General features: G+C 42.2%; 1 protein-coding gene across 1 annotated transcript in view; it reads right to left on the bottom strand.

The window, feature by feature from the left end:
* The window catches only part of ARHGAP28 (Rho GTPase activating protein 28), a 190,120-nt gene that overhangs the window by 18,849 nt on the left and 156,436 nt on the right, over positions 1-14,835 (bottom strand). Inside the window, exons 12-16 of the mRNA XM_023228475.2 lie at positions 10,887-10,969; positions 7,982-8,179; positions 7,522-7,635; positions 3,153-3,209; positions 1,415-1,539 (exon numbers count right to left, since the gene is read on the bottom strand). Of these exons, the coding sequence (XP_023084243.2) occupies positions 1,415-1,539; positions 3,153-3,209; positions 7,522-7,635; positions 7,982-8,179; positions 10,887-10,969 (577 nt within the window). The remainder of the gene's footprint in view (positions 1-1,414; positions 1,540-3,152; positions 3,210-7,521; positions 7,636-7,981; positions 8,180-10,886; positions 10,970-14,835) is intronic.

Genomic DNA, 14,835 nt, shown 5'->3' with positions numbered 1-14,835 from the left:
TGGCCTGCCCTACTAGGTTGGGGAAGTTCTCCTGGATGATATCCTGAAGAGTGTTTTCCAATTTGGTTCCATTTTCTCCCTCACTTTCAGGCACCCCAATCAGACGTAGATTTGGTCTTTTTACATAATCCCATACTTCTTGCAGGCTTTGTTCATTTCTTTTTCTATTTTCTTTTGGTTTCTCTTCTCGCTTCATTTCATTCAGTTGATCCTCAATCACTGATACTCTTTCTCCCAGTTGATCAAGTCGGTTACTGAAGCTTGTGCATTTGTCACATATTTCTCGTGTCATGGTTTTCATCTCTGTCATTTTGTTTATGACCTTCTCTGCCTTAATTATTCTAGCTATCAATTCTTCCACTCTTTTTTCAAGATTTTTAGTTTCTTTGTGCTGGGTATGTAATTCCTCCTTTAGCTCTGAGAAGTTTGATGGACTGAAGCCTTCTTCTGTCATCTAGTCAAAGTCATTCTCTGTCCAGCTTTCATCCGTTGCTGGTGATGAGCTGCGCTCCTTTGCAGGGGGAGATGCGCTCTTATTTTTTGAATTTCCAGCTTTTCTGCCCTGCTTTTTCCCCATCTTTGTGGTTTTATCTGTCTCTGGTCTTTGATGATGGTGACGTACTGATGGGGTTTTGGTGTCCTTCCTGTTTGATAGTTTTCCTTCTAACAGTCAGCACCCTCAGCTGTAGGTCTGTTGGAGATTGCTTGAGGTCCACTCCAGACCCTGTTTGCCTGGGTATCAGCAGCAGAGGCTGCAGAAGACAGAATATTGCTGAACAGCGAGTGTACCTGTCTGATTCTTACTTTAGAAGCTTCCTCTCAGGGGTGTACTCCACCGTGTGAGGTGTGGGGTGTCAGTCTGCCCCTAGTGGGGGATGTCTCCCAGTTAGGCTACTCGGGGGTCAGGGACCCACTTGAGCAGGCGGTCTGTCACTTCTCAGATCCCAACCTCCTTGTTGGGAGATCCACTGCTCTCTTCAAAGCTGTCAGACAGAGTCTTTTGCGTCTGCAGAGGTTTTTGCTACTTTTGTTGTTGTTGTTGTTTAGCTGTGCCCTGTCCCCAGAGGTGGAGTCTACAGAGACAGGCAGGCTTCCTTGAGCTGCTGTGAGCTCCACCCAGTTCGAGCTTCCCAGTGGCTTTGTTTACCTACTTAAGCCTCAGCAATGGCGGGCGCCCCTCCCCCAGCCTCGCTGCTGCCTTATGGTTAGATCACTGACTGCTGTGGTAGCAATGAGGAGGCTCCGTGGGCGTGGGACCCTCCCGGCCAGGTGTGGGATATAATCTCCTGGTGTGCCCATTTGCTTAAAGCGCAGTATTGGGGTAGGAGTTACCCAATTTTCCAGGTGTTGTGTGTCTCAGTTCCCCTGGCTAGAAAAAGGGATTCCCTTCCCCCTTGCGCTTCCCAGGACTCACCTGTTTTCATATTGAAATTTTGCCAATATGTCTTTGGCTTTGGTTTGATTGTTGAGTTGAATGGCCATGGACACCTTGGAGAGAAGTGGAGCATGGACCCGTATGACTCCTTCCGGCACGTCAGACTGCCAAGGAGGAGAAATTCAGTACATTCTGTCAAACTAGGATGAATATCAGCTCAATGATACACTTAAGAGCTATGAAAATCAGTGCTACTCTGAATTAGGAAAACACGTCAGTATGATCAACATTAACCAGAATGGAACACTACTTTCTTTCTCAGCTGGAGACTCACTCATGACTAAACTTAACCTGGGATTTTACTTTCACTGCACATGGGCAGGTCTTGCTATAATGACTTAAAATCATGAGGGGGAAAAACTGGGTTATGACAAAATCAAATGTTTCTATTCATGCATTTCTTGGACAAACTCCTAACTGACCCTGCTTTAAGCAGAATTCTGTACTTCAATATATTTTAAGAAGACCAACCTTCTGAAAATTTTAAGAGTCAATTAGAAAATATGGCTTCTCCAAGACCCTCTTTCTTTAGTTAGCAGCCATGAGTGGCTGGCCCAAATTCAATTCCACAGGGGCACTTGACACGGGACCCCTCAAAGTGCACTGAACACACTGCAGAGCAGGGTAAGTGGCTGTGGGAAAGACGGTGTCTCTTAATTGTTTTAAATCTGTACCTTCTCAAAGGATAGTGCTGTTGATGTAGATGATTTATATAAATGGACTCCTTAGAGTCACATTCTATCAATATTCTTTTGATACCCTAGAATAAATACGCTATGGGCTGAACTGTGTCTCCCCAAAAGACAAATTGAAGCCCTAACCCCTCAGTACCTCAGAACGTGACCTTATTTGGAAATACGTCATTGCAGATGTAATTAGTTAAGATGAGGCCATTACATAGGAGGTCTAAACTGCAGTAGGGTGCGCCCTTAACCCAAGTGACTTGCATCCTTATAAGAAGAGAAGATACATAGAGACACAAGAAAGAACGCCACGTGAAGCTGGAGGCTGAGACCAGCTGAGGAATGCCGAGGATTACTGGCATCGCCAAAAGCAGAAGAGGTGCAAGAAGCAGGTGCTTCTCTCACAGACTTCAGAAGGCACCAAGCTTGCTGACACTCTGATTTTGGACTTTCAGCCTCAAGAACTGTGAAAGAATCATAAATGTCTATTGTTTTATGCCACCTCATTTGTGGTACCTTGTTAGGGCAGCCCTAAGGAACGAACACAAAATATTTTAGAACAGAGTCAGTTCTTACAGTATTCTCCTAACATTACCAGCAAGAATCATGAGAGCAGGAGTTCAGGAAAAGATACGGAGGGATTTGCATCTGCATGGGGGCCAAGTCCCAGGCTCATTGCAGCCAAGACTGTACTCCTAAAGTACGCCTTTAATCGTCTATGTCCTATTTCATCAGCTCCCCAGAAGCCTCTCCCTATACAATAGATGGCACATTCTGACACTACTGACCGATGATCATAATAATCTCGTTCCTTCTATAACTTTCCACAACATTGTCCCTGTGTATAGGAGGCCCAGACACACATTCTGAATCATCAGCTAGTCAGGTCCCTCTACCATTCCTTTATGTGCCACATGGAAAATGTCAAGTTTGAAGGATCGTTCATGACAAACATTATACATAAATGTGGTGGATGTTGCCAGAGGAGACTACATAGGGAGTTAATGGAAGGGAAAGGAAATTATTTTTCTTACCATTCTTCTTGCCGAGGGTGATTTTTGCAGTACCTTTGAAGTCTTGGGGCTTGCAGTCTAAAGGAAACACAGTCTTTAGGAGTAATGTTGGAGTAATGTTGAGAAAACAAGCATATGCTGCTTTTGGAAGTGTAAACTGGTACAATCTTTATGGAGAACATTTTGGCAATATTTATAAAATTATAAAATGTATACACACTTTAATCCAACAGTTCCACATCTATGCATTTATCCTATAAATATACTTCATTTGTGAACAATGATGCATACAGATGTTTGTTCTCTGACTCACGGATTGTAAAAGCAAAAGATTAGAGACAAACTGTTCACCAATATGAGACTGCTGCAATAACTTACTTTGTGTCTTCGGAATAGCATGCAAAAGAAGCAGAGAAGCAAAGGGGCCGGCTTTGTGGACTGATATAAAATAATCCCCCATGATTTGTTAAGTCAGTAAAGCACGACTCAGGACTGTATGCTACATTCATGTTAAAAGGGAAAGAACATACACTGATACTTGCTGGTAAGTGGATAGAGCATCTCAGAAGGTTTACACACCTGCATGTTCCTGTACACACACCCTGCCATTGGTGATACTATTTTTCTCCAGGAGGGGAAGTCAGAGGTGGCTGATTTTTATTCTATGGTCTTTCCTGACTTCTAAATTTATAACTTGTTAATGAACTGTCTATTCCAATCAAAATTAAGAATTAAAAACACAATATAGTGGCTAGGCGCGGTGGCTCATGCCTATAATCTGAGCACTTTGGGAGGCCGAGGTGGGGAGATCATGAGATCAGGAGATCTAGACCATCCTGGCTAACATGGTGAAACCCCGTCTCTACTAAAAATACAAAAAAAACTAGCCAAGCGTGGTGGCACATGCCTGTAGCTCCAACTACTCGGGAGGCTGAGGCAGAAGAATCGCTTGAACCCAGGATGTGGATGTTGCAGTGAGCCGAGGTCGCGCCACTGCACTCCAGCCTGGGTGGCAGAGCAAGACTCCATCTCAAAAAAATCAAACAGAACAAAAACAAAAACAGAAAAACCAAAAAGCAATACAGTACAACAGTATGAAAGAAAAACTATTTCTTTGTCTTTAAGTGTTTGCTTCTATGGTATTTATAACCTTTACATTCTATCTTGGTTCTATTTACAATAAAACATTAAAGTGACATGGATATAGCAATGTACAGTTCACACACACACACCATGGGAGTCCATCCTAACGACAGCTCTGTGAAACAGACAGATCATTATCTGCCCTCCCTCCCAATTTATAAAATAAGAACATTGGGGCTCAAAGAAAGAATGTAGTTTGTCCAGGCTCATATGGGTAGTAACTGACAAGGCCTGACCTGACCTCTGTTCCACACATTTAATTATACTGTCATGGTTTTCCAGAGTGAAAATGGCTGCCCCTCCATCAAAGCAATTGGCTGCCCCTCCATCAAAGCAATGGATGAACTGGCAAAAACTATCAGTATTGACTCTTTTAGAACTCTGGACACAAATCCAAAGGCTTCAACTAGGGGAGTGCTTGAGTAAGAGAAAGAGCTGTGTGTCATTTTTACTTAAGCTTTTCCATCCCTGCTCTCCAATTATAGCCTTGAAAATAACGGCCTGCATTTCTGGTATGGGTACTGCAGGGAACAGAATGAACCTTGCTCAATAATTCTAATGATTTGCTCTCATTTGTCTGGTGGCTCCCTCAAAGACTGGCTCAAAAGGCTTGCCTTTACCTTGCCTAACTTGGAACTTGATGGGTGCTAAAGGGGTGTAATGTCAAAAACGTTTACAGGCAAGTGTTTTTGTCATAGTTGCCTGATGCAGTGGATCGGAATTGAGGAAAACAAGAGATAACTAAAAAGCTTGGGAGGCAAGGCTGGAGATTGAGATGCTTTGGAAAATAAAGGTTATAAAAAGCCTTAAAATATTCCTGAGAATATAAAGGCCACATGACTGAGAAGGAGCTGGAAACATAAGCTTCTGGCTGATCCTCAGGTTCTGTGCAAGCAGGAAGCGAGGGCTCAGGCAGAGTTAGAAACTGCTTTGCTGAGTATTAAAGGTGTGCCCCAGCACACACACTGCTCCTCTGCAAAGACTGGGAGGTTTTTTAGTTCCAGGCATTTAAGAGAATCTCTGTCTAATCATTAGTTATCATTAAACTAATGGAACAGACTTCCATAGCCACACAAAACAAAGAATGCAGACTTTACAAAATCAGTTCACGAGAAAAGTCATGAAGCAAACAAACAATAGGTACAGGTGCAGAAGCAACAAACCCTGAGGAGGGAGAAGAATCTGATTTCCAAAGTTGCCACATTATAATACTCAAAATGTCCAGTCTTCAACAAACAGCTGTTAGGTAAAAAAGTCAAGGAAATATTGCTCCTACACAAGGAGAAAAAGCAATAGTTTCCAAAGAAACTGTCTAAGGAAGTCCAGACATTGGACTTAGTAGAAAAAGTCTTCAGGCTGGGTGTGGTGGTTCATGCCTGCAATCCCAGCACTTTGGGAGGCCGAGGTGGGCAGATCACCTGAGGTCAGGAGTTCGAAACCAGCCTGGCCAATATGGTGAAACTCTCTCTCTACTAAAAATATAACAAAAATTAGCCAGGCATGATGGCAGGCACCTGTAATCCTAGCTACTTGGGAGACTGAGGCAGAAGAATCACCTGAACCTGGCAAGCAGAGCTTGCAGTGAGCTGAGATGGTTGCAGGGCATTATGAATATACTAAAACACACTGAATTGGTACAATTTCAAATGCTTAACATAGTGAATTTTATATTATGTGATTTTTTTCTCAATTAAAACAAATTTTTAAAAATGTCATTTCTCAATAAAAGTATTGGTTCTACTTGATATGAAGTCACTTTGACTATTACGAGTCAGAGAATACAGTCTTTCATCACGATTACGATAAATCAACAACACTCCCTCCTGCCTCACTGCCTTGGCATTTACTGTTGTTTTCCCTGGACTTTCTCCTTTCGCAGTGGTATCCATCCTTCAAGACACAACTCCAACCAGGCACAGTGGCTCACATCTATAATCCCAGCACTTTGGGAGGCCGAAGTGGGAGGGTCGCTTGAGGCCACGAGTTCAAGACCAGCCTGGGCAATATAGCAAGACCCCCGTCTCTATAAAAAAGTTTTTTTTAAAGTTAGCCAGGTGTGGTGGTATGCATCTGTAGTCCTAGCTACTGGAGACGCTGAGGCAGGAGGATCACTTGAGCCCAGGAGTTCAAGGTTGCAGTGAGCCATGATCATGCCACTGCACTCCAGTCTGGGTGACAGAACAAGACTCCAACTCTATAAAAAGAAGTGTAGCTCCAGGCAGGGCACAGTGGCTCATGCCTGTCATCTCAGCACTTCGAGAGGCTGACGTAGGCGGATCACCTGAGGTCAGAAGTTTGAGATCAGTCTGGCCAACACGGTGAAACCCCTACTCTACTAAAAATACCCCGTCTCTACTGAAAATACAAAAATTAGGTGGGCAGGGTGGCACATGCCTGTAGTCCCAGCTACTCGGGAAGCTGAGGCAGGAGAATCAATTGAACTCGGGAGGCAGAGGAGCAAGACTCTGTCTCAAAAAAAAAAAAAAAAAATGTAGCTCCAATGTTGCATCTTCAATGAAGCCATCCACAGTCTCCCACGCTAGAGCACATTCCCTTGTCCTCTGCATGGCCCTGGCACGGCAGGCCTGGTGCTTCCCTGCTGGGCCCCTGGGGCTCTCATATACATTTGTCTCCCACATTAGGTGTAAGTTCCTTTGAGGGCAAAGTAAATTTCAAGTATCTCCACATCCTCCTCAAGGTTGAATGCAGTATCTGGCACTTGTGATCACCCTCAAGTTAAATAAAAGCAGTACAAATAATTCTTCTAAAACTTGTTTCCATTATGTGCCTCCACACAAATAACTGTGTTAAAACTCTGAATTCCTTGGAATGTAATGAATTCACACAAAATAATTTAAGGATTAGCTATTCCTTTACTATCTGATCAATGAAGAAATCTCTTTTCCCAAGTATTAGACATTTGGATACTGGATTGCCCTTAAATCAAGTTGACAGGGACTAAAATGTTGACTTTCAGCTTCTGCGAGAACCGTTTTAGCCTTTCAACCAGGCTTCCTCACTGAGATATTTCAAGAACTTTAACCAAAAGGCACGTAACTCTCAACAACACGCAAAGACCCCGGTACTCTGTCATGGACCCACTTTCCAGGATGTTTATAGTTACAACACTCCCTGATCCTTGAGAATAGAAAACGCTTGGTTCTAAACGACAAGCTACTTTGTGCCTGCCTTGGAGGAGTACAAATCTAGGCAGTGGACAATCGCCGTGCCTCGTTGGCTGTCTTACCTCCCGCTCAAGGGTCCTCCTCCTGAGCAGCTTCCTGACACTCGGGAGCTGCTTCTTTAACAGCATCGTGGCTTCATTCATTCTTCTTACTTGAGTGATCAAAAAAGATGGAACCTGGAGAAGAAAAATAGCTTGGACTGGATGGAAAACACTTGAATTCAACCTCCCTAGCAGATTCTGCCTTCAGGCATGGCAACGCCTCCCAGTCACTCGGTATCCTGGAGCCAGAAATGGTGACATCGTCTATATAAAGTTTAGAAAAAATTATGTGGATCCCTGTTTCAAAGGGAAACTGTGATAAAGAGCAGCCCTTCCAGAAGGTGTGAGGATGTCACAGCCACCTGGGGTTATCTTCTCATATTTCTTCCCTATGACCAAGGGAGGTGCCCCGTCATGGAGCCTTTACGTTTCCTGAGGCCATGGGCTTCCGAGGAGGACCTGTCATCACAGCGTCACTCACCTTCCACAAAATTTTCTGGTACTTCAGCATTAGGCGGATGATGTGGGCCGCAGTGTTTGCTAACAGCAATTCTTCATAATCAGAGTGCTTGCTTCTACTGAAGAAAAGGTTTGGTGCCATCACTGTAGAAATGTTCCACAGACTCATTCGGTTTTTTGATTCATTGGCGATCACTTTACTGAAGAATGTCATGAGGGCCTAAGAAGGAACAGCATCGTGTCATACAATTGCACACCGTCAAAAGGTGCCCTGATTGCCATCATTCATTCTGTTCCCACTCACTCTGCTGCCAGAGAACCGTCAGAAGTACAGAATGGTTCAACGTATCATGTTTCCCCTCTAACTGGTTACAAGTACCGAGAAGAAATGTGAGCAGTATATTCAAATGTCTGCTTCATAAAAGTGGCCATTTTAATGGATTTTATTATATTGCAGTTTCTATAAATATGGTTTTATAAATATGGTTTGCATTTTCTTTTCTTTTATCCTAAAAGAGTTTGACAAGTGTTAAAATTAAATATAAACCAGGAAGAGAAAACACTGCAGTTCAATAAACACGAAAGGTAGTTTTGTTGTGAAGAAAAGTCATTCTGAAAAATACCCTTACCTTGAAGCACTGTTGTTGAAAACTATTTACCATTTCCTAGGGAGAGGAATCCACTTAAACAACAGGAGTGTCTCCTTCCTCAGCCTGAATGTAAACTCAACTAAACAATTTAAAAAATGGACTTTTTGGGTGCTATTTTTCTATGCTTTTCAACTTGGAAATTGTCAGCTGGCCAAAAGCAAATGTTTGTGTGCGGGTCTTTGAAGCAATTAAAAAAAAAAAAAAAAAAAAGAATTGAGACAGCTTAATACAAGTTTGCTGTGCTACCAAAGTATAAACACTTATCAGAAACTTCTGAAGTTCACCAAGACAACTGAAATCCCCAAAAGAAGTGCTCTTTGGCTTTCTGAGTTTGAATTCCACTATATGGTATTTGCAATGAGAAAAACAACACTGAATAGTAATAATAGTTAGCATTTGTTTGAGGGTTTGCTGTGAGCCAGGCGTTACCCTTAGAATTATATATATATATATTCACTTATCATCATTCAAACCCTGTGAGGTAGGTACTATTATTATTTTACAGATGAAGAGACCCAGGTGGAGAGGGGCCAAGCAGCTTTGCCCTGCATCAGTTAATTAAGTGGCAGAGCCAGGATCTGAACCAAAGGAACCCATTCTTCAGTTAGGGTTCTTGACCTCTAACTGACGCCAGCTGCAATCTTAGCTCCAGTCACAATTTAGAATAAAAAATAGGGAGGGAGGGAGGAGGGGAGAGAGAGAGCGAGAGAGCGAGCGAGAGCGCACATGTGTGCAACATCCTCACCAGTCCCGGGATGTTCTGGGAGGACCTTTTGTTAGAAATGTTTTGAATTATTTGATAAATGCTGCATCCTCAGTTGTATGAAAGGGTAGATGACATTCTGACTCAGATATTTGACACCAGATGGATTTTTTTTGATAAAAGAACACCATGTAGACAAAGCCAAAAAACAAGCTAATAAATTTTCAGCTTTTGAAAAATTACTGAATTATATTAGAAAAGGTCATTTTTATGTCATAGCTGATCTCTGCCCTCACCTCAAGGATATAATATGACTGAAATATATTATAATTGACATAGATATTTTCGCTGTGTAGGAGGAAGGTCCTTATCACACTGAAATGTGTGGTAAGAGGCAGCACTAACAACCATCTTTGTTTTCAGCATTATGTTTCCTGGCCTCAAAATTACCATCTCTTTTCAACTCATCCTTATCTCAATTTCATTTCATTTCCAAGATTCCAAATACCTGTTGTACTTAAAATAAATTTCCTATTGTATATAGAATGATTATCCAAAGAGCAAGAGAAACTTTGATTTTTACCAACATACAGCAAAGAATAAATGTGAAATAAAGGGAGAAAAATTGGGGATGAAACTATAGAATATGATTCTATCAAATGTTCTATTATATATTAGTGGAGAAATCACTTTTCTGCTTCATTTTCCTAATATGTAAAATGACCAAATTCTATCAGGTGATCTCTAAAATAATTCTAGAACTATTTAAATTGAATTATTTTCACAATTAAAAACGTGAACATGTTGGAAATATGATTTAAACTAGTGATTTCCAATTCCTCCCCAAGGACGCTCATCAGAGTTTTCTTTCAATTTCTGTACATCAGACTCACATGAGTATCTGAGAACCAGCAGTTATAGAGTCTATTTTACAAGTTACGTAATGGTCTTGTTGACTTCTGACATTGTCCCATTTAAGCCTTCATGTTTGCCTCTTGTCCTACTCCTAACACCTTGCCCAGTGCCTGACACAGGACAGAAGCCAATATCTCCGGGATGAATAGAGTGAATGAAACTTAAACGTTTAAGAAGATACCACTTGGGTGTGCTGGCTCACACTTGTAATCCCAGCACTTTGGAAGGCTGAGGCAGGAGGATTACTTGAGCCCTAGAGTTGGAGACCAGCCTGAGCAACACGGCGAAACCCTGTCTCTGCAAAAAAAAAGTCGGGTGTGGTGGCGCATGCCTGTAGTCCCAGCTACTTGGAAGGCTGGGATGAGAGAGTCACCTGGCCTTGGGAAGTCAATGCTGCAGTGAGTTGTGATCGTGCCACTGCACTCCAGCCTGGGTGACAAAGTGAAACTCTGTCTCTCAAAAAAAAAAAGAAGATACCAAGATCTCCACTCTTTCTTGTCTTGCTCAGGAGAAGGGCAGTGGGAGCGCAGAAAGGCCGTGTGTTTGCAGCATGCTTGGGTGGCTCAGTGAGTTTCATTTCCATTTTCATTTTCCTATATGAGCCACGTCCTCTGAGCAATAAGAGGCCCCTGACAAGCCGTGAGGTGGACACGACGTACCTCAGCTGTATCCCTGTTGGCATCAGGCAGCGCCATGACCATGAGGTGTAAGGCTTGAAACTGTACTTTGACGTGAGGCCCTCCTAACAAGAAAACAGAAATAGGCATACATTTTAAATAACCCTGATGCATCCCGACAGCATTTCTTGCTAGCATCTGGTGGCACAGGAGGGCTCCTGACAGCTTTTGGTGGTAAAGACTCAGGTTTTGTGCCCATCAATGTAAATTTCTTCACTTGGACAGGCGCCTCCGTCCATCAAGTTCCTTTTCCCATCCCACCATGCCATTGTTGAGGCAGGTGGCCAATGAGATCCTCAGAATAATTCTGGAGTTGGCTAGCACTTCCCTTTCAAAGTACTTTCGCAGACCTTCCCTTCCTTTAATACTATAAATAGAAGTAAAGCTCAATACAAGAGAAAATAAACCTTGCTTCCATATAATGAGGCAGAAAAGTGTAAGTATTAGGAACGCAAATTTAGAACCAGGTTTCAATCCTGGTCTACTATTTAGTTGCTGTGTGACCTGGGGCAGGTTATTTAATCCCTGCCGTATCCGCTTGATTATCTGTAAAATAGGAATAGCCATTGTACCTACCTCACAGGCTGTTGTGAGGATTAAATGAGTTAATATAGGTAGAGTGCTTAAATCAGTACCTGTACACAGTTATCTTTCTACATGTTTGCTCTTTTTTTTAATGATCTATGACACTTATTCTAGATCTTCCATGGACGCTTAGGGAAGGTGACCCACTGTAGTTGGATCTTTGGAGATTGTTGAGTATTTTCTTCCTCAATAATGACACAAGATGGCGCCAGAGGGTTGGCATTTATACTCTGGGATTCCATCCACACAGCTGGATAATCCACGACCAGCTGTGCTGAAAATTTAGCATACACCAGAGAATCTAGGCTTTCCTTTGTCCCTCTGTATTCTCTTCAAAATGGTGTCTTGGTGGGGAGTTCCTGGAGGAAAGCATTATGTTCAGGAATCTCTGGGGAGTTCTCAAGTTGAAGGAAAATCTATCTGTTTCTATTCAGTGGCTGGAAGGTAGTCAGCTGCTGGTGAAATTAACTGAGCTGTACAGCAGTGGAAACACTTGTGACAAGCTACTAGGTTACCGGAGCTGTGTGCGCTAGAGTTCAGGAGTAGATGACAAGTGTATACAACCAAGTAATATGGGGAGAGAGGGAGGATCATATTGTTGAAGAAAAATCCACGTGTGGATTTGTAGATACTTGTATCAAATTTATAATGACACAGGTCCAGGATGTTACTGAAAACAGCAAATACACATTGATGTGAGCTTGCCTGAATAATAGGCCGGGCATGGTGGCTCAAGCCTGTAATCCCAGCACTTTGGGAGGCCGAGACGGGTGGATCACGAGGTCAGGAGATTGAGACCATCCTGGCTAACACGGTGAAACCCCGTCTCTACTAAAAAATACAAAAAAACTAGCCGGGCAAGGTGGCGGGCGCCTGTAGTCCCAGCTACTCCGGAGGCTGAGGCAGGAGAATAGCGTGAACCTGGGGGGCGGAGCTTGCAGTGAGCTGAGATCCGGCCACTGCACTCCAGCCTGGGCGACAGAGCAAGACTCCGTCTCAAAAAAAAAAAAAAAAAAACTTTAAGAGCAAGTCTCAGTGCAAAGCGTTTAGGGGCAGATAAGACATTATGTTAGTGCATAAACTGCAGGCTGAGAACAGTCTCTAATCTTCCAACGCAATTAAAAAAAAAAAAAAAAACTCTGGGGGAAAAAACCAAGAGATGCAGATATAGGCTTGGGACCCCTGTGTTTCCATTAATTTCAGAGAAATTATGAAGCTCTTTTAAGATTAAGTTTAATTTTGCAAATATTCCATTTTCATTTTACTTAGGAAACACTGTTTTGTGGTTAATATTTTTGTAGTTAATTGATTTAATACATCCCAGTCACGAGTATTCCCTTTCCTGAGGTCGTTATTTCCCCAGAAACTTACTAAGCAAGTAATGAAAGCATCCGAGGCTTGACTGATGAACTACTAGTCCTTAATTTTACAGTCAAGTTTGGGGTCAAGTTTGAAAAGAGAAAGTAATATTAGTGGGAAAGGCTCTGTGTTCTCTGAGCTCCATCTGACGGTATTGAGAGGCACAGCTCAAACACACACACATGCACTTGTTCACAATCCTCCCTTCAGAAAATCTTGTTACAACTAGAGCTTACTTAGGTGGCAAAAAGGCTATTATTTCCTGCTGGTAGCAGGCCAGAACTCTGGGCTTCCTGCAGGGTTCGCTGGTATCAAATCAACCACCTGCAATATAGTATTTTTCACTTTCAAAGTTATATGACGGAATGTGGATTCCTTTGTGAACCCTTTCAGGATATTTCTCAGAACCTCTCCCTTCAGTGCAGCACTGGCTGCAGTCAGATAGGCAGCAGTGATGATGCAGCACGCAGTAAACGCTACACAGAAGGTAATTTGTCTCTGAAAAGTACAACGTCACACAGCATTTCTGAAAATTACAAAGTCATACAGATTAGGTCTTAAGTGAAGTATTTGGGTAAAAGCACAAAAACTATAAAGTATGTTTTGTAACTGACAGGGAATCATTTGGCACAGTTTGAACATAAGGATTGAATATTTTGGAGGATGAAAATTAATATATTCATATACCCTTCTTAAATATGATTCTCTGAACAGATCTGGAATTAGAGGTTTGAATCCTCCTTACATAATTCAAAATACCAAAAACAAAAACAAATGAGTGATCCAGAGATGGAAGGCCCTAATTCTGGTATAAACTTCACCCAAATCTCTGGCTGAGCCACAAACCGTGTGTGTGGGTAACACAGCAAAGGACTGAACAACTGAACGGAGAGTCGGTAACACAGCAAAGGACTGAACAACTGAACGGAGAGTCGAGCTCCTGCCCAAAAGACCACTGGCAATTTGAGTCCAGCCAAGCAAACTGCCTGCTTCAAAGAGCAACAATAGAAAAAGAAACCAAACAACATTCTTTGGAGAAATACTTCAGAATCCATGGTCTTCAAACACTATCTTCATAATGTTCGGAATAAGCTTTAAACTTACTTGACATACAAAGTAACAGGAAAGTGTAACCTACTCTCAGAGAAGACAGAGATCAACCCTGAGATAACCCAGGTGTTCGAACTAGCCAACAACAATTTTTTTTTTTTTTTTTTTGAGACAGAGTCTTGCTCTGTCACCCAGGCTGGAGTCAGTGGCGCGATCTCAGCTCACTGCAAGCTCCGCCTCCTGGGTTCACACCATTCTCCTGTCTCAGCCTCCCGAGTAGCTGGGACTACAGGCACTTGCCACCACGCTCGGCTAATTTCTTATATTTTTAGTAGAGACGGGGTTTCACCATGTTAGCCAGGATAGTCTTGATCTCCTGACCTTGTGATCCACCCGCCTCGGCCGCCCAAAGTGCTGTGACTACAGGCGTGAGCCACTGCACCTGCTGCCAATTCTGAAGCAGCTATTGTACCTGTGCTCAATGATGTGAAGGAAAATATGATTATAATGCATGAAGAGATAGGTCACGTCAACAGAAAAACAAAGTATTTTAAAAGCACCAACTGAAAATTCTAGAACTGAAAAAATACAATATCTGAAATACACATTAATGAAATTAGTAGCTCTTCTCTCTAAGCAAGTTTTTCTCATAAAATAAAAACAGTAAGCTTACAAAGAAAAGAGATACTAGTCACGGACAGCATGTGAATTAAAGCTTAGAAAACAACTGCCTTGCCTGCCTTATTCTCTTAAGACACAAAAGATTATTTTATGAATCTGGTTTAGTTAAAACATTCAAAGATTTAGAACCTACATATATTTTAGGACAGATTTTGTCATACAACTTAGGATCTATTATTTTCTTTCATTGTAATTTTAATGATTTTGTAGTTCTGGCCAAACTGCAGAAGGTTGTAAACTGGCAGATACAGACATC

This window comes from Piliocolobus tephrosceles, chromosome 18, assembly GCF_002776525.5.
Source record: "Piliocolobus tephrosceles isolate RC106 chromosome 18, ASM277652v3, whole genome shotgun sequence".
Lineage (NCBI taxonomy): Eukaryota > Metazoa > Chordata > Mammalia > Primates > Cercopithecidae > Piliocolobus > Piliocolobus tephrosceles.
The sequence above is the reverse complement of the archived record's forward strand: the minus strand, read 5'-3'. Positions and strand labels throughout refer to the sequence as shown.